General features: G+C 39.2%; 1 protein-coding gene across 1 annotated transcript in view; it reads left to right on the plus strand.

The window, feature by feature from the left end:
• The window catches only part of LOC140628416 (fibrous sheath-interacting protein 2-like), a 75,231-nt gene extending 48,635 nt beyond the window's left edge, over positions 1 to 26,596 (plus strand). Inside the window, exons 16-22 of the mRNA XM_072817791.1 lie at positions 1,035 to 10,378; positions 13,126 to 13,623; positions 14,659 to 14,756; positions 15,870 to 15,916; positions 20,515 to 20,558; positions 23,549 to 23,615; positions 26,386 to 26,596. Of these exons, the coding sequence (XP_072673892.1) occupies positions 1,035 to 10,378; positions 13,126 to 13,623; positions 14,659 to 14,756; positions 15,870 to 15,916; positions 20,515 to 20,558; positions 23,549 to 23,615; positions 26,386 to 26,528 (10,241 nt within the window). The 3' untranslated portion in view covers positions 26,529 to 26,596. The remainder of the gene's footprint in view (positions 1 to 1,034; positions 10,379 to 13,125; positions 13,624 to 14,658; positions 14,757 to 15,869; positions 15,917 to 20,514; positions 20,559 to 23,548; positions 23,616 to 26,385) is intronic.
• The last annotated feature ends 357 nt before the right edge of the window (positions 26,597 to 26,953 follow it).

Genomic DNA, 26,953 nt, shown 5'->3' on the forward strand with positions numbered 1-26,953 from the left:
ACTCTCAAATCCAAGAAGCTCCATTCATTGCTTCTCTGAAAATAGCCTTGGATTTGGGGTGTTTGTTTAACGATGTGTTTTTCAACTGGTCAGTATGCTAAAGGAAAAAAATGTTGACAGATTTACATAATTTTTATTTGGAGAGGTGTTGTTCAGTTTTCACTATCAACAGATAGAATTAAATGGGCATAATTTAAAGTAGATATTTTGATTGGGCATGAGGTATCGCTATGACATGATGATGTCTTGCTTGGGACATATAGCTGCCCTAAAGGCAATTCCCAGGTAACAGTTCAAAGAAAGTTTGCTTTGTCTTGTGTTTATTTTCTTAAAAAGACTTCTAAAATTATAGTCAGGCTTCATACATAGTTGACTGTAATGATCCAACTTCTTTTTGAGATATACAGTTAAAGTCTTTGCAATTATTGATGATACAGTTTGTAAGAACAATGGCCTTAAACTTCTTCTGTTCATGTTCAGTGTTCTGACTTAAGTTCTTTTTAAGTACAATACTCTAAATCCATGCTTACAAATAGGATATCTGCACTCTCTTCCTGTAAATGCTGAGATGCACATACTGGTTTGAACCATATGAAATAACCATTTTTATGTGTCAAAACTGTCAAACATCAGAAATTTCATCCAGCTCAACTTACTGTGTACTATATAGTCCCAAACTGGATAATTAGCTAAACAGTTGAAAATGGCTTCAAAAGTTAAATGAGGTCTGTAATCATGACTAGAATCACTTTAGGGCATTGCAACTAAAGCTGAAAATCATTTATCTGCCCCAGGATTTCGCTATACAAGGAATAAACCAGCACTTAGAGATCTGAATTTTATTAGGCTGTTTTCTTCCTTCTTGCCAAAGTAAAGTTCCACAGGTGGGATATAGAGATTTGAAGAAAACTCAGTTCCTTTCTTGACTAGGTCTTTCTATTTCTTGAATTCATGTATAAAAAAATGCTAGTGTTTTGAATGCTCAACATTTCCCCTTAATGCATGCTAAAAATCGTAATGTTTTCTATTTTAAGGTCCTCTTGATGACAAAGTATCTATTGCATCCACACTGTTAAGGAAAAAATATGAATTCAAACAGCCTCTAGGAAGCATTAACTATAATTCTTCACTTTATCAATTTTGTGAACATCTCACTGAATTGGTTATTTCCTATATAATGTCAAGGCTGTCTGATTGTACTGACGATGATGGAACAGAACAGAAATCACTGGAAAACCAAGATTCATCTTTTAGCAAGGTTATTTTAATTCATTCACAAGTATTTCCAGTTTCTACCAGAGGACTTGCTTTAAGCATTTCTGAAATCATTATTCGAATCCTTTTTAATAGTGAGATTTTAAAGGTGGACTCTACACAAGAAGTCATTTCTGTGAAAACAAAATATATTTACTGCCCAAGAGTAGCTGTGGCTGACTTTGACAATCTCTTTCAGGATCTCTTAATAGGAGTGATCCATGTTCTGTCCAAAGAAATAGGAATAAAGCACCAGCCTGACAGCAGAGGAAGAAACAAACAACTCTCCATGCTGAAAAGCCATAGTTTGCCCATTCACAACAAAACCAAAACTATGAAAAGACAGACAGGCTCCAGAGATTGGAAATCATCTCCTACTCACCAAATTAATCAACTAGTACAGAAAAATCAACTAAACTCTCTGGAATGTAAGTTAGGCACTCTGGTCGGTAGCCTAAAAACACGTGACTCCAAAGAAGTAGTCAATAAAATTTCCAATATTGTTTTCAGTTTGGTTTTGCCAGATGAATGCCCAAATTGGGATAGGGATTCTGGTAAAATACCACAAAAAAGTTTCCTATCTTCAAATAACCAGCAAAGTCATAGAATACCTAGAAATAACCCTGGGCTCTCCCCAAAATCAGTTTTTATTCTGAATCTTGTATGTGAGACACTTATTAAAATACTTTTGGAAGAATATACAGCCAACGGCCTCCTTACAGATGGTTCTCTTTCTGGTGAAATACCAGCAGAAGGTCAACTGTGCAACGTACTTCAAAATATAGAGAATTATTGCAGGGGAACAATCAACCATGGCTCACCACTTGAGGATTATGACGTGTCAGGCCTTTTGGAAAATCTGGCAGAAATAGATCAAGAATCTATGCTTACTATTATTTCCCATGCCTTGGTAAAATCTTTAATGGAAAAACTGTCCTGTGGTATATACCGACCTCCCAGAAGTCCACTTTTTGCAAACAAACATTTAACGTATAGAACAAGAAGAAGACTCTCTGGTTTCCCAAAAGTAGAAAGGCCAGAATTAAAACATTCAAGACAGGGTAAATGCTCTGTAAGATTCATGAGTTATGACAGCAAGCCTTTGACAGAACCACTGAATAATCTCAGGGTGATTCATTCCAAAATGAAAGCCCCATTTGGTAAGCAGTTTTCAGGAAAATTCCATCCTCTACCTCCTCTTCAAAGACCAGGTAAAAAGGAAGTGAATGCAACAGCCATTCTTAACACACAATATCCAGGAGGCATGAACACAGGAGTTTATTCTGCCAAATTTCTGGAGGAAATAATCGCAGACATTTTCCTTAAGCTCTCCACCTCATTGCAGAGCAAAAATGTAAACATCACTGAAGCTCAACTCAATGAGGTAAATATATTAGATGTCAACTCCGTGGTGAATGAGTTTAACAATGCTCAAGTCACTGTTTTACGAGATGTTGAAGAAAGGATATGTTTTCCACCAATCGATAAACAAACTGTTAGAAAGATTGCCGACTCAGTTAATAGTGATGTTTCATGGGAATATGCACTACAAGTCACTGGTGGAAGTCGTCTGACACATGCTACCACCTCAATAGCAGAACAGATAACTAATGGCATATTGAAAGAGAGTGTAGACTACCAACTCCCATTGTGCTTTGTAGGAAAGCTCATGCCTAATTCATATTACCCTCTTAAAGCTGAAAATATATTGCAGAAACTTCAAAACAACCTGAGAGAACTTAATTACCAAGATCAACATTCAATGGGCTATACTACCGTGTTATCACACTCATTTTTAGAAGATGTCATCAGGAAGCTATTATCTCAGCTCATTTCTCCACCTTGGAAGGCTTCATGCTTGGGAAAGAAGTATTTATTGACTTCAGATTTTAATAAGATATCCACCTGTATAATAAATAAGATTTTGTTAGCCATTTCAAAGCATAAGATTTGGCTCACTAAATATGACTGTCAACATCCATATACAGAAAAAAACCTTCAAAATATGGTGGAGTCTGTTTATAATAATGTTTTACAGATGTCTGACTCTCTTGTGTCAGTCCAGAAAAGCGTAGTAAGCCAAAGCCCACTTATGATTGACCGAATAGCCAGTCTCATTATTCAAGAGATTATTGAAAATCATCTTCAACCTTTCTTGTGTGGAGAGGGCTTACCTTGTTCAGTGACTCCACTGGATGAAATATCGAATATGGTTAAAGAGGTTATCAGTGAGGTCACAGAGTCCCATAGACCCCAGAAGCCATCATCACTAGGAATGGACTTTTATCCTAATGCATTTGTAGAAGATATCATTGCCAGGCTATTATCAAAGGTCTTCAGTCCAAAATATAACACTGAATGTGAACTGGATAAAATGACCCAAAAAATAGTAAACTCAATAAATAACCATTTTAACAAAGCTAAAATCTGCATTCTTCGTGATAACCAAGAGCAGGCTTTCCCCACTGTAGATCTAGACACTGTGGATGAACTCGTCAATTCAGTTTACGGAAATATTCTGCAACAGCATGGGCTAACCCTTGAGATTGATAATGAAGAACTCAAAGACAGTGATATTTTTGCAGAAAATGTTACCAATTTAATTGTAGCAGCTATTTCTGATTATCTTCTTCACCCACTGTTTTCTGGGGATTTGTCAGCTTCCTCTCATGCTACTTTAACAGCAGAGAACATTATTGAGAACATCTTTAGTGGCAGCAGTGAATCTACCAAGCCAAGCCTGCATTTATCTCCATATAATACCTTGCTGCCATACACACTCTTAGAAGACCTAATTAGAGTGCTATTATCTAGAATATTTCCTTCCACATATAACATTGTTCCATATGGCAAAACCCCAAAAGGCAGATCAAGAATTAATTGTGGTGAAATCTCTTCAAAGCTAATCAGTGATATTAGGATGAAAATTTCCCAACATGAAATTCGATTTTCAAAAGATGAAGAAGAAACCAAATCTATTTATTCAGAGGATGATGTTCAGCATCTCGTTGATTCTGTGTTCAGAAATATGTTGCAAAACTCTGGGTCTCAAGAAGCAGTTGAACACGATATCATAAGCAGTAACAATGTTCTTATTGATAGAATAGCATGTTTTATCATTAAAAATATCTGTCAGCAGCATCTCCATCCATTTGTGTATGGAAAGTCATTACTTCCTCCATCATATACACACTTTGATTATATGAGAAGGCAGGATTTTTTTGCTGGTGTTTACTCCTCAGCATTTTTGGAAGATGTGATCTCTGGGGTTTTAAGCAAAATATTCCACAGGGTGTTAGGTATTGTGCAAACAAACCCATTAAAAGATTCAGGAAAAGAACTATTGGAAACAGCTGAAAAACTCATATATTTGATAACAGAAGAATTCTCAAAAGCTCAAGTTAGTATCCTAGAAAATGCTAAGGAACAATTGTGTTTGCCACCAGTACATACAGAAGTAGTGACTGAAATTATTGACACGGCATATAGCAAAGTTTTACAAGAATATGAACTGGAAACTGATAAAGACTTTCTCAGTGATACAAAAACATTGGCTGAAAGAGTAACTAAAATTATCCTGGCTGAAGTTTTTGATTTCCAAATTCATCCAGATTTCATAGCAAAGCTGCCCTTTAAACCATATTCAAGACTCAATGCTGATGCTTTGATAAAGAGAGTTCATTATGCTATTAGTAAATTAAGAATCCGAAGACAGACTTATACAACATATACCACCATATTATCACATACACATTTAGAAAAAATTGTCACTCAGGTTTTATCTCAGATAAATCCATTGAAGGACAGTGCAGAAGATCCAGACTTTTTGCAGTCAGACTCCAGCAACACAGTTGTGAGGCTGATTGATGAGATCATGTCAATAATTTCTAAACATGCAATATGCATTATTAAACATGGAAATGAAAAACAAAATGTGATTTCAGAGAAAGATATCCAGGCTATGGTTGATACCATTTATACTGATATTTCTAATTCAAATCTATACCAGTCTCTTACAAAAGATAAAAAAGGCATAAGTAATATACCCATTACAAAAACAGCAAGTTATATAATAAAAGAAATATTTAACCATCATCTTGAGTCATTCTTATCTGGAGACAAAACTCTTGCTTCAGGTACAGTGGGTCAAACTTCTCATCAGAGAGCAACAGATCCTAAACAAAGGGAATTATTGCTTATTGTGAATTCAGCCGTCTTTTTAGAGGATGTAATTTCTGAGCTTTTATGCAGAATCCTTTATGTATTCTCACATAATGTCTTGGCTGCCAAAAACTCATGTAAAGCAAAAACCAATGTAACTAACATTGTTACTACATTAGTAAAATCAATTGTGCTGGAATTCACCACATCAGAAATTTTAGTTGCAGATCACTTGGATGAAAGTCTGCATTTTTCAGAAGGATATAAAGAAATGGTTGAAAAAACTGTCAGCCTAATTTATGAAAAAATATTAGATGATTATAAATCTCTGATTCATATTTATAGAGCTATACAAAGTGATGCCATCAGTTTTGGGGAAAAATTATGTTATTTGCTATTAGGAGAAATTTATGATTATCAAGTGGAGTCATTAGTTTTAGGAGAATTAGTAACTTCTTCCTATTCCTTCCTCCAAGAGGAGAACATCATCAGAAATGTGCTTGACAGCATCAACAATGATAGCCATGTTTTACCATCATGCATCACTGTATTGCCGCGTTCTCTTTTAGAAGATATTACTTACAAGCTTCTAGCACATATATTCCCTTCATTGGAGACTGAAACTGAACTAAATGAGAAAGAGGTGCCACCAGATTATGAGTTTGTGAATGCAGCCTCAAAACTGGCTGATGAAATTATAACAGAAATTTCTGAACACGAAATTAGACTTGCCACAGCAGAGGAGCATGTAGAAAGTATGCAATTAGGGGCAAGTGAGAACTTCGTTAACTCCATATGTAATGATATTATGAAAAAACTTCAATTAGAAAATGAAACATGGAGTGATACATACAAAAAAGGAGGCTCATTCCTCAAGAGAATAGCCGGTTTCATTATGAAAGAAATTGTGGACCACCATCTGCAGCCATTTTTATGTGATGAAGAATCATCTCTCTGTGACTTACCCAAAAATGACCATGTCATTGAACTCTTGAACCCTGGTAAAGAAAAAATACCAAAAGGCTTCCCACAGGCTTCTGTGTATAGTGCTACATTTTTGGAAGATATTATAATTGACCTTGTTCGCAAACTTTATACTTTCCCAAGTATTGCTGAAAACCCTAAGGAAAAAGAGGTATCAGAAAAAGACTGCATGAGCATGGCTATAAAATTCGCAAATGCCCTGATAGGGGAATTTAGAAAAAGTGAAATCAAAGTCCTAGCTAATGCTGGAGAAATGTTTTCTTTTCCACCAATAGATAAAGAGACAGTCAATAAAGTATCTGATTCTGTGTACAATGAGTTCATAGGAATATATGGATCTAACAATCTTCAAAAAGATGACAGAAGTAACATCGTTATAGAGATGATAGCTGCTTTAGCCAAAAAGGCAATCTCTGCTTTCAAGATTCAACCACTTTTTTCAGGAGACTGGTCTTCCACCTTCTTTTCATTTCTAAATGTGGATAACATCATCCAAAGAGTTCAACACCTACCATATAATACCTTTACAAAAATAAATAGAAGCTTGATGGACAATCCAGTTTCTTCACTAGAACAATTACCTACACTTACTCCTCTAACCTCAGGCCTAAAAGACATAATGGACACTTTAGAAATAGGCAGAGGAGCACTTAATAGAAAAGAGAATTTCAAAAAGGTGGAGGCATCTATGAAGACAGGCAGCATCCAGGAGCTGATATGTACTGCTATAACTCACAATAGGAAGGGCAAATTAACTACCCTAGCATCAGGGTTAGGTGGAGGTGTGGCAGGTAAAAAAAAGGGGGATGAAAAGAAAAAGGAAAGTTCAATTGGAAAAGAGAATGAGAAGGCATTAAAAGTTACTTCTCAAACAACTCATGTGGAAAGTGAAGATAGTCGGGGGCCAGATTTGAGTATGGCACTTAGAAAGAATGAAAGCAAAAAGAAAGACAGTTTGAGTATAAAAGAGGAGAAAGGGCAAGGTGCTGAGATATACCAACATCTTTCATTAGCTACTGATGATACAAAAAACAGAAAGGTTGTCCTGGAACCAGATTTAAAAATAGATAAAAGGAAGAGTGAAAAGAAAAGAGGGAGTTCATTAGAAAAAGAAAATACACCTTCTGAATTATCATCTCTGAAATCCAAAGTGAGAAACAGAAAGATCCAAGAGAAGAGAGATTCTCCAGCTTATGGAATTACAGATGACAAACAGATCTTGCATCTTAAACATGTCCAAAATGTCCCTGAAAGCATTTGCATAAATGTTTTAGAAATATCTTCTTTCCAAGGACCAGTAGATGATTCAAAATCCCCAAATTCCTTAGGTGGTAAAGAAGTATATATAACCCAAGTAGATGTCAAGGATTTTGCCCAGCCTGCCTCAATAAATCCAGCTAAATCTGGTGCTCCTGCAAAAGAGGAAGAGAATAAAAAAAGTAAAGATAGAGAGATTAAAAGTAAACCTAGTAAACCAGACAATCCACGAGAAATTAACTGTGGGGTTTTTCCTGCTAACTTTTTAGAAGGTGTTCTGTCTGAAATAGTTAACAAATTGGTTTTTAATTCTTCATGGGGTACCGATGATGCATGTCAAAATGTAACCAATACTGTAAATCAATCTGAGCTCTGTGACACAGCTATGAAACTGATTAATTCTCTGTTAAAGGAGTTTTCAGATGCTCAAATTAAAGTATTAAACCCAGGTCAGGGAAGTCAGTTCCTCCCCTCTGCAGATAAAGTTTCATCAGTTCACAATGTACCTCTAAGGCAGAAAGAACCATCTGTGGATAAAGCACCTCGAAAGAAAAAAATGGCAGCTGCAACTAAGACAGCTTCTTCTGATGAGGCACCTTCTATGGCTAACATACCATCAAGTGATAAAAGGCTGGTCAACAAGATTGTTCACTCCTCTATATGCAATATTTTGCGGGAATATAGATCTCAAGACTCCATTTACAAGGACATAAATAGTAATGGTGAAAATTTGGCAAGAAAGCTAGCTAATGCAGTGATAGAAGAAAGTTTTCAGCATCAGCTAAACTTGCTACTTTATGATGACGTTCCGGCTGCAGCATGTTTGCCTCTAGAATCTAAGGAGGTTATGAAAAAGGTCCATAAGGGCATCCAAACAGCCTGCAAAGAATGTCAAACATCATCACCATATACCATAATGCTACCTCATGAATTTTTAGAAAGTATAATTTCTTCTCTTCTATCAAAAATTTTCTCAACAGTAGCCCGTGCTAAAACAGAAACATCTGAAGATAATTTGCACACAGAACTGGATTTCCTTCAAATGAAGTTTGTAAGTACAATTATGACAGAGATTTCCAAAGATAAAGATATGATTGTACAATATGTACAATCCTTACATCCTAATGATGATGAAATCATTCAATTAGTGGTTCAAACTATTTATAACAATCTCTTGCCACAATTTGGATCTCAAGAGAGCATACAAAATTGTGCCAGCAGTGGTTGCAAAATCCTTTCAGAAACCATAGTTAATTTAGTTGTACAGGAAGTGGCTGGCAACCAGTTGCAGAACTACTTTTCTGGAGAGCTAACACCACATCAGTGTACAGAAATTGACAGTGTTGTTGAAAACATCCTTAAAGATGTCATCCAAACCACTGAAGTTCCCCAGCCTCAGCCATCACAGGCTTACAAACTGCCTTTTCCCATAATAGAAGAAATTGCTGTAAATTTTTTGTCAAAGCTTTTATCTATGTTTCCAAAAGCAGATAAGAAACAAAACAATTCTCTAAATGCTGAAATGCAAACAATAATCTCAAAAATCTTAAGTTCATTCCAAGAATATCTCTCTAAAAGTCAAATTACAGTAGTGCCACAGGCCAAAGAATCCCCCACTGTATCTTTAGCAGACAGTAACACTATTGAAAAAGTAGTTACTTCTGTTTATAACAGTGTTTTAAAGCACTCTGGCTCCCATATTTCAGTGTATAAAGATTTAATGAGTAAGAGCAATGTTCTCTCTGATATAATAGGATTTTTAATGGTGAAGGAAATTTCCAATTCAGAATTTCATCCTCAAGTAGAAGAAGCATCAAGTTCAGAGTTAGTTCTGGAAGCTGCCAAAATTATGGAAAAAGTGGTTAAGATCATTGATGACCTTAAGTCAAAGAAAAAGCCTTCAACCAGAAAGGAGACTGTGTTAAACGCTAGGTTTTTAGAGGAAACGCTGGCCTTGTTCTTGGCTAAACTAGTAAAGGTGCCATGGGCCTCAAGCAGAGATGTGAAAAACTTATCAAAGTCTGAGGTAAAGAAAATTGCATCTCGACTGACAAAATGTGTGACAGCTGAAATTTCCAGAAATAACATTAATGTTGTCTCTACTGATCCTGAAGAAACCTTTTTAAGTCCAGAAAGTATAGAAATTATTTCTCAGATGGTTGATTCTGTTTATAATCAGGTACTGCAACAATCTGGAACGCATGAAGAACTTTATTACAACATGAAAGGTACAAACAATGTCTTCCCTAAAGAGATAGCTTCTTTACTCATCAGTAAAGTTTCCAGCTGTTCATTAGAAACAGTTAGCCCCAAAGATTCACAGGCTGATCTCTTTAGCGATTTGGATATTGATCAAATTGTCAAAAAGGTGCATGAGTATGCTGTTAAAAGCCAGCCGGAGCTAGAGCAAAAAGAATTAGATCAAGACGTAAGTGAAGAGGAACTTCCAATTAAAATAGTTCCTCACCGTGGGAAACAGCCAATCAATATCGATCCAGACATTGTTGCAGAACACTTAGGAGTCCTTTCTATAAAAACACAACCTCTTGAGAAACTGCAGCTGGAGTGTTTAACTAGAACTGGATATAGCATCGAGGCACTGAGAAGGATGTCAGTAAGTGGGAGGAGTCACTCAGTGGACATATCTGATGCAGGAAAGCGAAAGCAAAAAAAACGTGTCTCATTGGATGAGGTGGGACGACTGAACCTAAGACCATTAGAGGTAAGTGCTAAACGCAATAGTGAAAAGAAATGGTAGTTACTGAGACCTGGTTGTCCTGTGATTTCCCTCCTCAGGCAGATCTATGAGAATGCATTTGTAAAATATGGTCAATTTTCTCTTGCCCAGCCCAATAGAATTGGGACACCCCGATTCAAGCAATTCTCTGCTTTCCTAGGACTCACCCCATCAGGAGTGTGGCTCCATGTAAAAGGTGGCAGGCTATTTTCCATTAACTAGTCAGACTAAACTGCCATTTCCTGAAGAATGGGAATGCAGGGAGATGTCCTTACCAGCAAACAGGACTGCCTAGACTTGTAGTCCTCATTTGGCAACATGGAAGAAATGCAATTTTTATAATCCCCACAGTTCTGTTTTATGGATATACATTATCATAGTATTATATGAGTCCAAATGGGCCAGTTAGAATAACAAGTCAACCGGTTAAAGATTTAAATCCTCAAATGTAAGTCTCCACAGTAGTATTGTTTTTACTTAGCAGCATTCATCAATAGTACTTTAGAATTCACTTGTTTCTTCTTATTTCACTTTCATTACATAATACTTTCCCACGTCTCTATACTCTTATACATTCAGGCTGGACCCAGTTTCTTTCCCATTCTACCTTTGCTCTAGACCCAGCTGTCTTCCTACTTCTATTTTTATGAACTAGTTTTTCTGCAGTCTTGTATCTGGGCTCCAAATATACTTTAAAGAGGCCAAAAATGCCAAAACACTGTCCTTGGTATAATATAACTATTGAAAAAATAGTTCTTATTGCAGATCTTAGGGCAATAGGGCATAGGGATGGTCTTTCCAGGAGATGGAGCTATACTCATCCAGCCCCGCATTCTCACTTAACACCAAATTCCCTCCATATAAATGAGCCTCTTACAAGGATGATGGTATGTACTCACACTCAGGATATAGTTTCTGATTTACAAACTGAGCAAAGTTCTAGAGAACCAGCCTGCTTGGAGCATAAGCCTAGGAGCATGTTTTCCTTAGAATTATTTTCCAACCCACTGAACTAAGTCTCAGAGCTGGAGAATACATTATGGGTACTTTTTAATCTCAAATACTGAGATGGTCATAGACACCGATGGAGTCTTCTTGGTCCTTAGTTTCTTGGACCAGATGAAAGTCCTTTCCAGCTCTAAAATGTCCTTTTCTCTCTGGGTTCTCAAAATTACATTAGCATTTACTTAGTAGCTTTCATTTATATATAAGTAACTCCTTGGGCACAAAATCTATGTGTCTAAACTACAGAACATTACCTCTAAGTCATTACGTCTCAATCATCTGTCAGTTTTGGCTACCTGCTTTCTTCTTTTACATCCTTTATCAGTACTTTATCTTTTTATAGCCCACGAAATTTGGAAGAGAATATCTAATCCAAATCAACTACTGCCGCTACTCATAATGGAAGCGAAAGCTGTCTCAGGGAAAGCAAATAGACCTAGCTTAGCTCAGTTAAGACAGATGCTTTGCAACAATCTGGATAGCAGTGCTGTCCATCCCCAACGTGGGCATAGAGGTTTTGGAAAGAACAGGAGATCGGTATAAGGAACCCAGGCAATTCCCAGGCTAGTCCTCAGTCAGTGATCCACAAGCAAGGCTTTATTTGCTATTCTGAGATACCAAAACTTCTAACACACCAGATACAGGCCTATCAGACTCTTACAGTGACACAAAGAGAGCCATAGAGACAATTTTAAGCTTTTGAACCACTATTTCTCTCCACCAGCACAGATCATCAAGACTGATTATGATTCTGTTTCTCACAAAAGATACTACTGTAAGGTAGCATTTATCTGAAACTCTGGTTTGCAGTTTTATAGAGATTTAAGATTGATAACCCAAATTAATGTAAAGGTTCTATGGCATCATCAAAGGCTACAGAAATGGGAAAAGTCACTTATGACTGTCTTTTCCTTGAACTGTCTTTACCATTGCAAGATGGAAAGTGACATTTGACCAGGGAAGTGAGGAGGAATGAAGAGTTATTCTTTGAAGCTCCCTTTGGAAAATATGTTTAAGGGTTAGAATGTGGAGGATGAAAAGTGAACATGCAAAGTCTTTCACAATCATATTTTAAAATCAGGGTCAGCCAATACCTTGTCTTTTGTTCATGAAGATATCTATATTTAGATTGCTCTATGATTTGTTGCCTCAGTAAGAAGTTTAAAAAAAGACGTCCTATCTAAATCTGTTACAGATCTTCCCAGGTAAATGGTGAAAACAATGTAATTAAAGGATTTGTGCCTTTTGCAGTTCTTGGAAAGTAAAAAGTAAAATTTGATGCAGAAGACAAAACTTACTAGGTTTCCCTTCTTTGGACTGGATGACACTATTCTTAGATAGAAAGAAAGAAAGAAAGAAAGAAAGAAAGAAAGAAAGAAAGAAAGAAAGAGAGAGAGAGAGAGAGAAAGAAAGAAAGAAAGAAAGAAAGAAAGAAAGAGAAAGAAAGAAAGAAAGAAAGGAAAGAAAGAGGATTACTGAAATGAGAAAATATTGCTTATGATTTTTATTTATTTCTTCTTTTAAATATATCACTACTCTGCCAGTAAGTGGCATTTGAGGATAGTTTTACTCAATTGAAACTGAAAACCATGTGAAAATTGCTTTATTTCTATATAGAACCACAAGAAAAATGACTAAGACAATAGTTTTTAATTATTTCTATATAGAACCACAAGAAAAATGACTAAGACAATAGTTTTTAATATTAATTTTCCCTTCAATTCCAGGCTGCTAGTAGGAATTCATTCCAGAACTTAATAAAGCCTGACATTACCAAAGTGGAGCTTTTAAAAGATGTCCACAGCAAAAAAGATCTTATCATTCGGTTGGTAACTCATGATATTGGTCAAGAAGTTTCAGAAAATAAAGTGGAAGAGGGCTTAACTTCCAATGAAGATGAAGTTGTTTTACAAAATGTTGTGAAAGAAGAACTTCCAGAAGACCTGTTTGATGATCAAGCAAAAGAAGAGATAAAGCCCATAATGGGCACAGTGGCTCTTCACAAGCCACTGATAAGCAAGAGAAATTTGAAAAAATTTCTGTCTCTAGGGAAATGCTGTCATCGCAGATCTACTGTAACTACAACAAATACTGAAGCATCACCAACTCTATGGACAGAGTCTGAGGAGACACAACAAAGACTTGTTTCTAATACTGATGTGACTACCTCCAAATCCCCGACTGGCACAGATTCTTCCTTTTGGGAGAGAAAGACACAGCTAAGCGTAAGTTACAAATGGGACTCTCAATGAGAATGGGTTTCTATAGAAAAGGTATAGAGTTTCACAAACTTAGTCCAATAAATTTACATTGGGTAGGAATAAGAGGGCATAAACTGAATCTGGACAGGCTCTCCCCACTTTGATGATATTTGCAACAAAAGGGAAATGATGAACAGATGAAGCCAGAAACCTCAATTGAAGAAAAATGGATCATGAAAAGGGTCCTAGGTTAGTTAGAAGGACAAGAAAAACAGAAAGTGGAAACAAGAGAAATGCAATCCAATTATTTAAAATCATAGATTTCATTCTTTTTTATATTCTGACTTCTAAGTACTCACTGGAAGTTTTGTTTGCAGAAACTCCATGCCAGTGGGCAGACCAGAAGGTGGGCTGGAGGGGAGTAGAAAGATTCATGCAAATTCTGCCTATCTGGGTTTGAATTCTGGCTTTGCCATTAGTAGCGGTGCGACCTTTGGGCAAGATACTTAACCAACTTTTTCCTCAAAAATTACCCCACTTGCTGAAACATAGCAAGTTATTCAAAGTATGTTGAATATTCTTCCTTCCATAAGCCCCACTATCACTCTGACACACAGCTCCTGTCTCTGGTTCTGTATTGTTCTAGTAATTGGTCCAGGCCTTATCCTCTTGAGTTAGCCCTATCAAAAAAAAAAAAAAATTGCACTGTACATGCGTTTGGGAGATGCCCATGGTTTAGGATTTCCTGGTGAGACAATCCCTTTGAATATCCCTCTGCAACGATTTCTAGGTTAACCCAGAAACTGCAGTGAACCCGAGAAAAGAAAACACAGAGATACATACAACTCTGGCCAATCCAGAAGTTCACCACAACAATAGCCTCAACAGAAACTCAGGTCTATTTATCAGGATCTATTTATTAGCAAGCCATGTGAGATTTTAGGAGCCAACCCAGTGTGCCTGATCAGAAATGCTACACAGATAACTAAGGAAACATTATATTTTACTTATTTGTTACAAAATCTTCTTCTTATAATTACCTGCCTTGCACTTTTCCAGAGAGAAGAAATGAAAGCTAGTACTGAATCGGCATATTACTTACATAGAATTATGAGTTCATCTTCATACAATGAAGAGGATCTGCCTTCATTTTCTAGGTACAGTCAATTAAAGCAATATGAGTTAGCTAAGAAAATAGGAACCCAAAATGAAAATTATGTTGGTGCAAAGCATGGGCACCTCAAGTAACCATGTGAGCAAGCCAGGGGCTCAACCCTCCAACTCCCCATACTCCTTTCCCTTGTTCTCCTCTGTGGTTACTTCCTGAGTGTCCCCTTTTCATGTTGTCTCCCATCCCTACTGATCTGGTCTCTGCTTCCTTCTTCCAGTATAGTGGCCCAATCAGTGTAGTTAGATTAAGTGTTTAATGTGTTAGATTCTAGAACCTAAGAGACAGACAGGCCCTGTAGGTCAACCGTAGTTCCTGCACTGATGGCTCACCTAAAGGGCTTCCTGCTTAGTTTCCTTATGTACCTAAACATGCAGCAGTGTGGCACTGTTGCAGGGATCCCCAACATGGAGGGGTTATGTAAGGTGGAGCATTCAGGGAAGAATGCTCAAAAGCAGTGGAGTTTGAGTTGAGCCTTAAAATCTGGCTGAGCTTTAGACAAGAACATCCAGGTTGGGGAAGGCTGGAAGAGAAGGGGTGCACTCTGCAGTATCTATAGGAGACAAGGGAGGAATACAGGGCACTCTAGACTTGAAGTCTGATTAACGCTTTTTCTAGAATAGCCAAAATGTGCCTAAAATTGTTCTTATGTTTATAAGAATATTCACAAACTGGGAAGGGTAGCACTCTGTATCATGGGAAAAACTAGGGTAGAAGGAGAAACATCTACCAGATTGTTAAATATATTCCTTTCCACTTGTCACTATGAAATTAAAGTTTCTTTTCTACCTGATGCCATTTTAGGACACCTACCCCTGGCCCACCATTGATCCTTTCTCCCCTCATGATTGTTGTAACATACAGAAGTAGTACTGCAGGCACTCTCAATTATTTGTGTCACTGGAGAAGAAAAGAGGCGCACATAAAACAAAATAAAAGTCGATATAGCAGTCATTTTCACATGATTTGAGAACTCAGGGACATACCATTCTAACTTTCCTTCTATATGAATAATGATTTTGACAGATTGTTCTTTTACTTAATGAGTATTCCTTCATTTATTAAATGCACAGAAAATCTAATGTCTTTTATCTTTTTTTAGTGATGATGATGATCGTCCCTCAGATCCAAGTGCCAAAATAACAGAAGGTTGTACTGATTTTTTTTTCTTAATTTAGATACTATTTAAAGGAGACTTTGTTCTTTGCATCGATAAAGTTTCCTATTGTGAAACATGAAGTGAACACTGAGTTCTCTAATAGGTTGACCTAATATAGGAGAGTAATTAACATGAGCCAACTAGTTTGCTTTTTCTGAATCACTAAGATCTCATTAATACATTTGGTATAAAGTACATGGTGTGATGTTATGAGTTTAAAATTGCCATGCTCTTGTAGGAAATATACAGGAAATATGGGTTTATCACATTTATATGTGGACTAGAGCTCATGCTACTAGGATTTAATCATTTCTTTTTTAAGAGTGTATGCTAGCTTTGTAGGATTAGCTTAGCCCCAGTAAAATATATTTTTAAAACTTTTTTTTACTTGTTTAAGATTTTATTTATTAATTTTTGAGGGAGAGATAGAGCATGAGCAGGGGCTAAGGGCAGAAAGAGAGGGAAAAGCAGGCTTCTCGCTGAGCGATCCCAGGATGCTGGGATCACGACCTAGTCAAAGGCAGATGCTTAACCAACTGAGCCACCCAGGTGCCCCATAAAAAAGCTTTTAAAGCTAAAAATTAAACCTAAATTTATTTGTTTATGTTAGAATCTAGCTAGGGTAGACTCCACTTTATCTTTTGGATCTGTTAGAACTGACTCATTAGCATATTTACAACTTGAGTTTTTGGTCCCCTATTCTTTTAAATTGCTCAGGATGAATGTGGTTCTAACAGTGGCAGCACTGGTCTACAGTTGGGAGTGTACTCTTCATTATAAAGGTGGCCTTGAGACTCTAACTAGAGGGCTGGAGTTGACCTTGATTATTTCAAGTCTGCAACCCACTCAAAAAGTTACTCAAGAAAGCTATCCTCTCCACTTGTAAGTGGAAATAATATTTATTAAAAGATGAACCATAGAGGTGCCAGGGTGGCTCAGTCTGTTAAGTGTCTGCCTTCAGCTCAGATCATGGTCCCAGATCAAGCCCACATAAGGCTCCCTGCTTGGCGAGGAGCCTGCTTTTCCTACTCCCTCTGCCTGCCGCTCCCCCTGCTGTGCTCTCTTTCCTCCCTCTCTCTCAAATAAATAAATAAAATCTTAAAAGATGAACCATAGAGTACCATTAAGTTTGCCAGAATCCCATGGACATGTCATAATCAGAGGATGAGATCATATATCACTGGTGTGCAGTCTGCAGTATGGAATCACCATAGGCTTTAGAGCCAGAAGGAAGCCATCTAATATAACCTCACTTTAAAGATGAAAAGCCTAAGGTTCAGGGTGGGGAAGTGACTTATCCAAAGTCATACACGGAGTCACCATATAGACCCTAAGTCTCCTAACCCTGAATCTGTTGCATTGTTTTCCTCAACTTCATTGCACTGTCATGCTTATTAATTCCTCTATCCTTTGGTAATATTGGCACCTGTCCAGTTTATTCATTCAATCACATTCAACAGAGATTTTCTGAGCACTTTCTTTTCTTTTTTTAAAAAATATGTTATTGGGATCCCTGGGTGGCGCAGCGGTTTGGCGCCTGCCTTTGGCCCAGGGCGCGATCCCGGAGACCCGGGATCGAATCCCACATCGGGTTCCCGGTGCATGGAGCCTGCTTCTCCCTCTGCCTGTGTCTCTGCCTCTCTCTCTCTCTCTCTGTGACTATCATAAATAAATAAAAATTAAAAAAAATATGTTATTTATTTACTCATGAGAGACACAGACAGAGAGGCAGAGACAGGCAGAGGGAGAAGCAGACTCTTCACAGGAAGCCCAGTGCGGGACCTGGGGATCACACCCTGAGCAGAAGGCAGCCACTCAACCACTGAGCCACCCAGGCATCCCTCTCTGAACACTTTCTTTGTGCCAGACACTGTTCTGAGTTCCGGAGATAAAGCCATGAGTGAGAGAGACAAAGTCCTTACCCTCATCCTAACTTGGGGGGGCGAGGGGGTTCAGGGGGCAACATAAACATAACATGTCTAGACAAGAATAAGTACCCCCATCTCACACAGAGTCTTTACAGGGGCTTACAAGGCCCCACGTGCTCTGGACAGTACTCTCCCATTCCCTGTACCCTCTCTGAGCACTTTTCCATACAATCCCTCTTAGTCACTCCAATCCAGCCACACACACCCTCAGACATGCCAGGGACTCTCCTTCCTCCAAACCTTTGCACTTGCCGAGCTGCCTAAAACATTCTTCTCCCAGGTATCTGCATAGCTCACTCCTTGTCTTCTTCTGATCTTTGCTTAAATACCATCTTCTAAGTAAAGCCTCCTCTGAGCGCCTTCCTTAAAATTGCAACCCCAGCACTCACTGCCACCCCAGTATTCCCTAACCTCCTTCCCTGCTTTATTTTCCCTAGCATTTATACTATCTGATAAATTGCATGTTTTTATTCATTGGATCTCTCCCTCCCCTAGAATTTAGCTCTATGAGAACAGGTATTTTTGTCTGTTCACTCTATCCCCACATACCTAGAAAAGAGGCACAGAGTGGGCACACAGTAAATAATTTTGGAATTCATGGAATATGAAGAAAAGAAAGAAGGGCCAATGTGATAGAGAGTGGCTGGCTAGATTAGTTCAAGAAGTCCAGAAACATCAGATCTTAATGACAAAAGGAAGGAGCCACAGGAAGATCTGGAAGCAGAGGATCCCAGGCATAGGGTAGAGTAAGTGCAAAGACCCTACGAGGGGGGGTGAGTTTGGCATGTTAGAGGAAAAGAATAAAGGCCAGTACCTGGAGCCCAGTGAGAAGGGAAATGGGTATGGGATGGAGTTAGATAGCTAACCATCAGGTCATGTTAGGGCCTGTCACAGACCGTGGAGAAGAGCGTGGATTGTTTTTTTGGTTGCAGTAGGAATCCTGTGGAAGATTTTAAGCAGAGAAGTGATATAATCTAATTTATGAATTTTTAAAAAAATCCCTCTGGCTACTACTTGGATAGTGAGCTGAGTAGAGAGAGGATTAAAGCAGAGAGAACAGTGAGGAGGGTTTTACAATAATCCAGCCAAGAAATGATGGTGGCTTGGACTAGAGTTGTAACAATGGAAGTGGTAAAAAGTGAACAGATTCAGCATGTATTTTGAAGGTTGAATCAGCAGGAACTGCTAATGGAGGGAATGTTGAAGATGGGGGAAAATAGAAAAATCAAGGATGATTCTTCCTACAGTTTTGACTTAAGCAACTAAGTGGCTTGTGGTACCACGTGGTGAGACAGGGAGGGGAACAAAGGTGGAGAGGGGAGAGGGAGCAAGAATTCTGTTTGGGTTGTGTGAGATTGAGGCTGTTAGACACTCAAGTGCAGAGATCACAGGAGCAGTTGGATAGTTAAGTTTAGAATTCAGTGCCGAGGTCAGGGCTAGCAATACACATCCTCAGTTTCACAGAGGAGACAATAAAATCTCAACTTGACCCTGACTCTCTGGTACTGTCCATTTTTCCATTTCCTCTTTATCAAAACAGCTTCTTAGACATACCCAGAAGGGATGCTATGCATTTAGCCTAGACACTTAAAAAATTATATTGAAATGGCCCCAATCATCAAAAAAAAAGTCAAATATGTACAGCATACAAGACCCTTTAAGGTAGGAAAGCACATGCAGACACTTTTGAACAACTAGCAACTGGTAATAAAATTTAGTGGGTATTCTGGTTAACCAGTTTCATCAGATAATTCAAGTAATGGGACCTCTCTCATATTCAAGATACCTGAGGTTTTACTGTATTTTCTTCTAGAATCCTTGGCTCAAAGGGTAATCCAGAGAGAATCTTCTCATCTTGGTTCTTTATGATTACACATGTATAGAATGTCTATCAAATACATATACCTTACTTCAGCTGGTCCTCTTGAGAGAAAGTAGTTCCATCCCCTTTGTACATATGAAGAAAGAGAGTCAGAAAAGTTAGAATTTACCAGTGTTCACTGAGCTCTATATAGTGAAGCTAAGATCCAAACACAGTTTTTCTGACTCCATACAAGTCCACTGCTCCTTTACTTCTCACTCCCTCCCTAGCTGTGGGTCTTTTTGAAACTTTCCTCTTGGTATCATTTCTACCTCCTTCGGCCAAATTTCAATGCGCCGATGTCTCCTGGAATTCAGGATAATGCCTCAGCTGACTCTTCCAATTTTCATAGGAAGTAACCATATCCTAAGACCAGCTACCTTCCTTTCTAGCATTCCTTTAGCTATCAACCTCATTCAGTTATTTCAACTGTCTACAACCAGGGAGCTGCAGTGGTCCTTAGAAGTCACCCACCACCTAATTTCTCATTTTACAGATGAACAAAGAAGGCCACAGAGCTTGAGTGATTGCGTCAGGATACCTAAGCTAGTTGCAAACCCTTCTTTTCCTGATGTTCTGGCCAGTGCTCCTTCCACCACATCACACACCATCTTTCCCAGTTTGGGAGTAAAGAACCAAGACCTGTGTCCAAACTTCTAGGGAATCTCACCCCTTTTCAACTTTTTTCTGTTTGCCTCATTTCCGCAATCCTTTGATAAAACTATTGAGATAATGTTTGTGCCACAATTTGTGAATGTCTCTGAAATAACTGTTTTCCAATATTGTATTTCTATCACAGAAAGTTTTGAATTTTCAGATATGGAGAATGCAAGCAGTATTAAGGTAAATATTTTTCACTGGCCCCTCATTGTGAGCCAGTGAAGCCCTGATAGAAATAAGGGACTGCTCGGGTGGCATGCTCTGAGGGGCGTTACGAAGCATTCCCTTGTTCACACCTTCCCACACACAAACCTCTCCCAGCTGAGGCCAACCTCTGGTGCCTGAAAATCCTTTCATCCAAATCCTCACACTTGGGTTAAATTATTGTCCTTCTGCAAATGCACAGAGTAAGCTACAGCCCCCCTTAGCACCTTAGAACAGTGCCACTCAGTTTGGTTCCTGTAGCCTCTAGAGAAAAGCTGAAGAGAGTCACAGCGCACCCCAGGCAGGCCCAGGAGAGGGACCTAGTGAGGCCAGGGAGAGAAGAGATACTCCGAAGAGAAAGGGGTGCAGCTTGAAGAAAATGAGTCCTGATTCCAACCCCTTCCCAATGTCCCCAAGCGCACTGACCCTTCACAGGCAGCTTGCCAAAAGGCTGGCAACTCCTCAGTGTGATCCCAAGAAATGCCCCTTCCCTATGGCGATTTTAGGAAATTTCCAATAATAGCCAAAGCCATAGATCCGCATGCACCCTCCTTTCTGTTTTGTATCACTTTGGCTTTCCTCTAGGTTTACTCTAAGCCCTCCCAGTGCATGCCCCCACACGTGCGCACACACCTGTGCACACCCCTTATCAGTTTTCCAGACACTTCTCATTTAGCAATACTAACATCTATTTGACAACCGCAAGCATCACTTAGAGGCCAGTCTGGAGGCCTGCTAACAGGCTTTGCCATTGTCAAGCTGAATCCCTAGCTCATTTTGACTCTGCTGATTTTTCTTCTCACTTGCTAAGTTTTTTCCCATTACAAAATTATAGGTAAAGGCATGATCCATTAAGATATCCAGTGTTCTTTATTGAGTAGCACAGAAATTCCTGCTTGCATTCAGCTCCAGGGAAACATTAGTCACTGTACATATGAATACGTATATTTCCCAGTGTCAGCCACAGAAAAGAAGCCATCATGTTTCCCTTAATACTAAAGTCCTTACCATAGTCTACAGGGCCCTATATGAGCTGCTCACCCTCTCTCTTCCCAACCTCCATTACCCATATGTCACTCTGTAAGCCCTCTGTCCACTCACTGCCATTCCTTCAGCCACACTGGCCTCCTTACTGCTCCCCTAAAATGCCAAGCATGCTTTCACCTCAGGGCCTTTGCACTTGCTCTTTCTTTGCCAGGAACACTCTATCCCCGGATAGCTGTGTCTTCCTTCCCCATCTCCTTACAGTCTTTGCTCAAAAGTCACCATCTCTGTGAGGCCTTCCCTGACCACATCATGTAAGATAGAAACTATCCTAACTTACCCTGCTTTATTTTTCTTCACAACACTCAAGTCACTATTCAGTCCATCGTTCATTCATTTAACAATTTTTTTTATCAAGTGCCTACTATGGGCCAGGCACCAGAGACCCAGTAAAGGAAGCAGACAAATATTCCTGCCGTCATCTTCTGGTAGACTTTATATTCACTTGACTATAAGCTTCATGATGGCAAGGGATTTGTTTGTTTTGTTCATAACTGTATGCCCATCACCTAACACAGGACTGAAATATAGCAGATGCCCAACAATAGTTTTTTGAAAGAACAGCCTTAGCCATCAGAGCCAAATTTAGGCTCTTTGTTGGGAGTTCCATAGCCCTCTCCCCATTAGTCAGATGTACAGCTATATTTGGGAACTACTACACAGAGCAGAGGTTCGCAACCCTGGCTGCACATTGGAATCTGGCAAACTTTCTAAAATGATTCCCGAGCCTCACTCCCAGAGACTCTGATTGGTCTGGGTTGCAGCCTGGGCCTTTGGAGTTCTAAAGGTTGCCCAGGTGATTTTAATGTATAGCCAACATTGCAAACGATTGACTTAACCTACTTATTTCAGACCATTTAGGAGCATCTGCTTCCTCCCCCCAATATGCGCCCCCTCCCCCCTTCCTTTAGCTCAGGAGTGCTAAGCCTGGCTGCACATTAGGGTCACCTGGGCAACTTAGAAAATAGATAAATGCTTGTCCCACCCTCAGGGATTCCTGTTCAATTGGGATGGGGCCCAAGCATGCCTGTTTTTAATATTTATCCGGATGGTTCTATCATGCTGCTAGTGTTGAGAACCAGTTCTTTAGATTGTCCCTGCCTGGGTTTATCCTTTTAAACATCCTATTTTGTAATGTCTTAAGCCATAAAGTGCCTCAAATCCTCTTAGAAGTATTAGTCAAACTTTTACAATAATACTATGCCCTCCACACCATCAATAGGAAACACACTTCTCTCATCTTGCATGCATTTATGCCTTGGTTCATGGATTGGCCACTTCCTTTTTAACTGCCACCACCATGGAGTGGCTACCCTACTGCCTGGCAACACCCCCCCCCCAGCCTATTTTGTGCCCTTCTGCGATCATGCTGCTTCTAGCATTCCAGGAGGTGATAAAGGTCCATAGAGCAAAGCCAGCATCTGAGCCACTATCCCCGCAGCCCCACATTGCCACGTATTTGCTCCAGACCTCACAACTGTTAATAACAATTTAAAGGGAGATTGGGGTACTGGATTAGACAACCTTTCTCCCCTTAAGACCTCCTTCCATCATTATCTTCCCTCAGAAAAGGACTTACAACATATTATTTATTCCAGGCCCCAGGAGGGAGGAGGTGTGCATGGCTGGCATCTTTTGCCACCTGGGACACTTGAGCCCTTGAAATTATCCTACAAGGGCAGCACATGTCCAAGCCTGGGGCCAATCCTGGGTGACATAATTGGCAAGAATTCTGAAAAGTCGTGCCTAGAACAGCCAAAATCCCAGAGGATAATTCTTTGAGCCTGCAGAGTACCAACACAGGGGTACAGAAATGCCACATGGTTATTTGTGCTTTGTGCTTTAGGGGTTTCTAGATATTTCTGGTGTTCATTGTCCAACAAAGGACAGAGACTTAAGTTAGTACTTCACCTCTGTCTTGGCAGTTTATCACCCTCTATCAACGTGAAAGTGCTCTGGCCAGCCTGTGTCCTTCAAGTGATGGCACTTCAGGTACAACATATTTATGATTTTATAATAAAACTATCAATTATGTCATTCTAAATATATTCACTCCCCCTGCAGTGAGTGGCTCTTGCCTTGCACCCTTACCCACCACCAATATGGGGTTAAAATAATATTACTTACTATGTATATAGTATTGCGATTTGCAAGTTGTTATGCGGCTCTCTGAGCTGAACCTCACAGCAAAAGGGTGGCAGTTCCTGGCAGTAACCTTTATCAAGTATTGGCTATGTACCAGGCATTCTGCTAAGTGATTTTCTCACATCCACCCTGTGAAGCATCATGCCCATCATATTGATGAGGAAAGAGAGTCACTGACCAATAACTTCCCATACTGTGCTCCCTCTACAAGTCCTCAAGGAGAGAAAATGGAAGCAAGTGACCTGCCTGACATTGCAAAGCCAGCAAGTTGTAGAACCAGGGCTCTAACCTCACAGGTCCTGTAGCTTTTATCCTACATTCTTCCTGCCAGCCAGGGGCTACATCTCAGAATGGGTAGTGACCAAGGACAGCCTGCAGCGTTTGGTGGCAAGTAGGAAATATCCCATCTAGGTTTCAACTGTCTATCCAATCCAATAGTAAAATCACATTCTTCTGTACCTTTAGTATGACAGGGACACGTCCCCCCAGCCCCTGCATTCTGCACATTACAGGAACTCACTGGCAGCAGCTATGACTTCAAATGACACATTTTTGCTTTGATAGGGCTTTTGGAGGAAGAAAGACATAAATGCCAACCTGGTGCTTAAAATAGTAAAAAAAAAAAAAAAAAAAAAAAAAAGGCCCACAGAGGAGAATTGATTAGAAATTACAGGGATGCCTGTTTATGAAAACCCACAGAAAAAGAGGACTTTTAGGCCAACACATGCCCATTACAGCTTACAGTGTTTTGTTTTTTTTTTTTTTTTGGTATTTTGTTGTTTACAAATATGGTTGTATTGGGAACCTAAATCAATTCATAGCATGAAGTGTCATTCTATAGCACTTGGCATGCATCATGGCAATTTCAGTTTGGACATAAACACATCTCTCTCTTCATAGGAATAGTGCCAACCATGTGAGCCCCACTATACTGCCCACAAGCTATTTAAAGCAGCATCATGGTATCTTGCAAGACAGTTGGTCTCACCACGCTGGCTTCATTTTGATATAATACCTAACTCCTACTTCCAACACACAGTGAATTTCATGCCCACTGATTGATTTCCCTTTTCAGCAGTTTTGCTTTGAAAGGAGGAGTAATTGTTAGTCAAAGGGTTCACTGTGCCCCTAGGGATGAGCTTTGTGTCCACTGTTATTCTAGCCAGTGCCAGTCTTGAACAATATGCAGCACCTACCAGGGCAATGTCCCAACGTGGTGTTTAGTGCCAGCTTGCATCAGGATCACCTAGGAGATTTATTAGCAATGCAGAATCCTGACCCCTCCCCAGAACTGCCCAGTCAGTATTTCTGGGAAATGGGAGCCAGGCATCTGCATTCCTAAGATCTTCAAATTGCAAAAACAAAGCTTCATTTTTCCTCTCCCATGAGATTTTCAGAATATGGCCTGTAGCACATGGCTCAATCCTATAACTAAAAGTCTTAGTCTTGCTTTTTCAGACTGTACATCTCTCCATTTGAGCCTTTGTCTTTGCCTATGCAGATTTTTACTTTTTCCATATTAATTTCTAGGTTGTTCTTATTTTGTCAACTACTAGCACATTCCAGTACTGCATCATTATTTTGAAAAGCTAAACTTTCCCCCTTATTTGTGAGTGAATTTGCTATCTCCTACCTTACTTTTAATTATAGATTCTTGAGATTCCCAAGGTTATATTGCGGAGATTAAAAGCTAGATAACTGCAAAAGCTAGAGGAGAACTTTGTCATTTACTAGAAACAAGAAAATATGTGCTTTATTACCCTGTGTCTTTTCATGACATTCTACTGTGATGCATCAGCAACATGGATAAATGTTCATTTCTGTCCTTACAGATACAGTAACCATTCTGTTAACATAAACTATGATAGGATTTGCACAAAACCAGTGGTGCAGAAAAAAATGGTTCCAAATGGAGACTCATTGGCCACACAAGTCCTTTATAGCTCACACAGCAAACAGATCATTTGGTGTCAGTCAACTGAAAATTCACCCAAAGCAAGTGAGAAATGATAACCTTTTTTAATGCACTGCTGCTTTTACCTGGACATTCTGAAATGGATGCCCACACTGTTGAGAATTGGAAGTTACCTTTCCATCTGGAATTAGCTCCTCAGGCTGTTTTGGATAGTTATTGGATGGCATGGGGGAGAAGGTACTGCTAAGCCTGGCTCAAGAAGCATCAGAGTGCAGGGAGTACAGAGATGTACATCAGAGCCTGGGCTCTAATGCCAATTTGCCACCTGCCCACCTCATCTGAAGTCACTAAGGTCATCTAAGAATGTCTTAGAATTGACATTATCTTATGAGTGTCTCTGGTTTCCTTCCCAAGGGTGTCAGAAGGAGCAAATGAAGAGTCTTTGTGTTATCATGATGAGCACTGAGTAATGTATAGAATTGTTGAATCACTATAGTGTACACCTGAAACTAATATGCCACTGTTTACTACAATGGAATGAAAATGAAAAACTTAAAAAAAGACTCTTTGTGAAAGCACTGTAAAACTCAGAAGTTATTATATAAATGCTTCTTTCTGAATCCTAAATCATCAACCCCTAGCCTGACAGCCTTAATCGGAAGCCCAATAAAAGACCAGACTTCTTTTTTGGTTTGTTCACAGATGCTGATAAGCCCAGTACTTCCAAACAGGGGTCTGAAATGATGAAGAAGGGATCATCAGCTCTGTCCAAAGTGTTTTCAAGATCTAATGCCAATGTTTTGAAATCTTCCTCACCCTCACCCCCTCAACAGGACAGAAGCTGAGGCTGCTACACCTAACATCGATAAGGGTGCTGACCTTCCTCAAAAAATAAATGGTTTTTGAAACATGACATTGTGTCCTACACACTCATTCTTATAAGTACTTTTAAATTCTTATAAATAAATAAGAGCAAAGAACATACAAAAAGGCAGCTAGAGAGAAGAAAAGTTTGACAAATGTTTCTGATAGGCATTTTGGCACAAAAAAGAGGGAGTGCCTCCCATTGAGATACATCTGCCAGGCAGTGTGGGATTCAGTCTGCTCCTGAGGGCACTGAAGCCTTGCTTGGAAGGTAAGACTTACTTTTTTTTTTTTTTTAAAGATTTTTTTATTTATTTATTCATGATAGTCACACAGAGAGAGACAGAGAGGCACAGACACAGGCAGAGGGAGAAGCAGGCTCCATGCAGGGAGCCTGACGTGGGAT

The sequence above is a fragment of the Canis lupus genome, chromosome X (assembly GCF_048164855.1).
Source record: "Canis lupus baileyi chromosome X, mCanLup2.hap1, whole genome shotgun sequence".
NCBI classification, from domain to species: domain Eukaryota; kingdom Metazoa; phylum Chordata; class Mammalia; order Carnivora; family Canidae; genus Canis; species Canis lupus.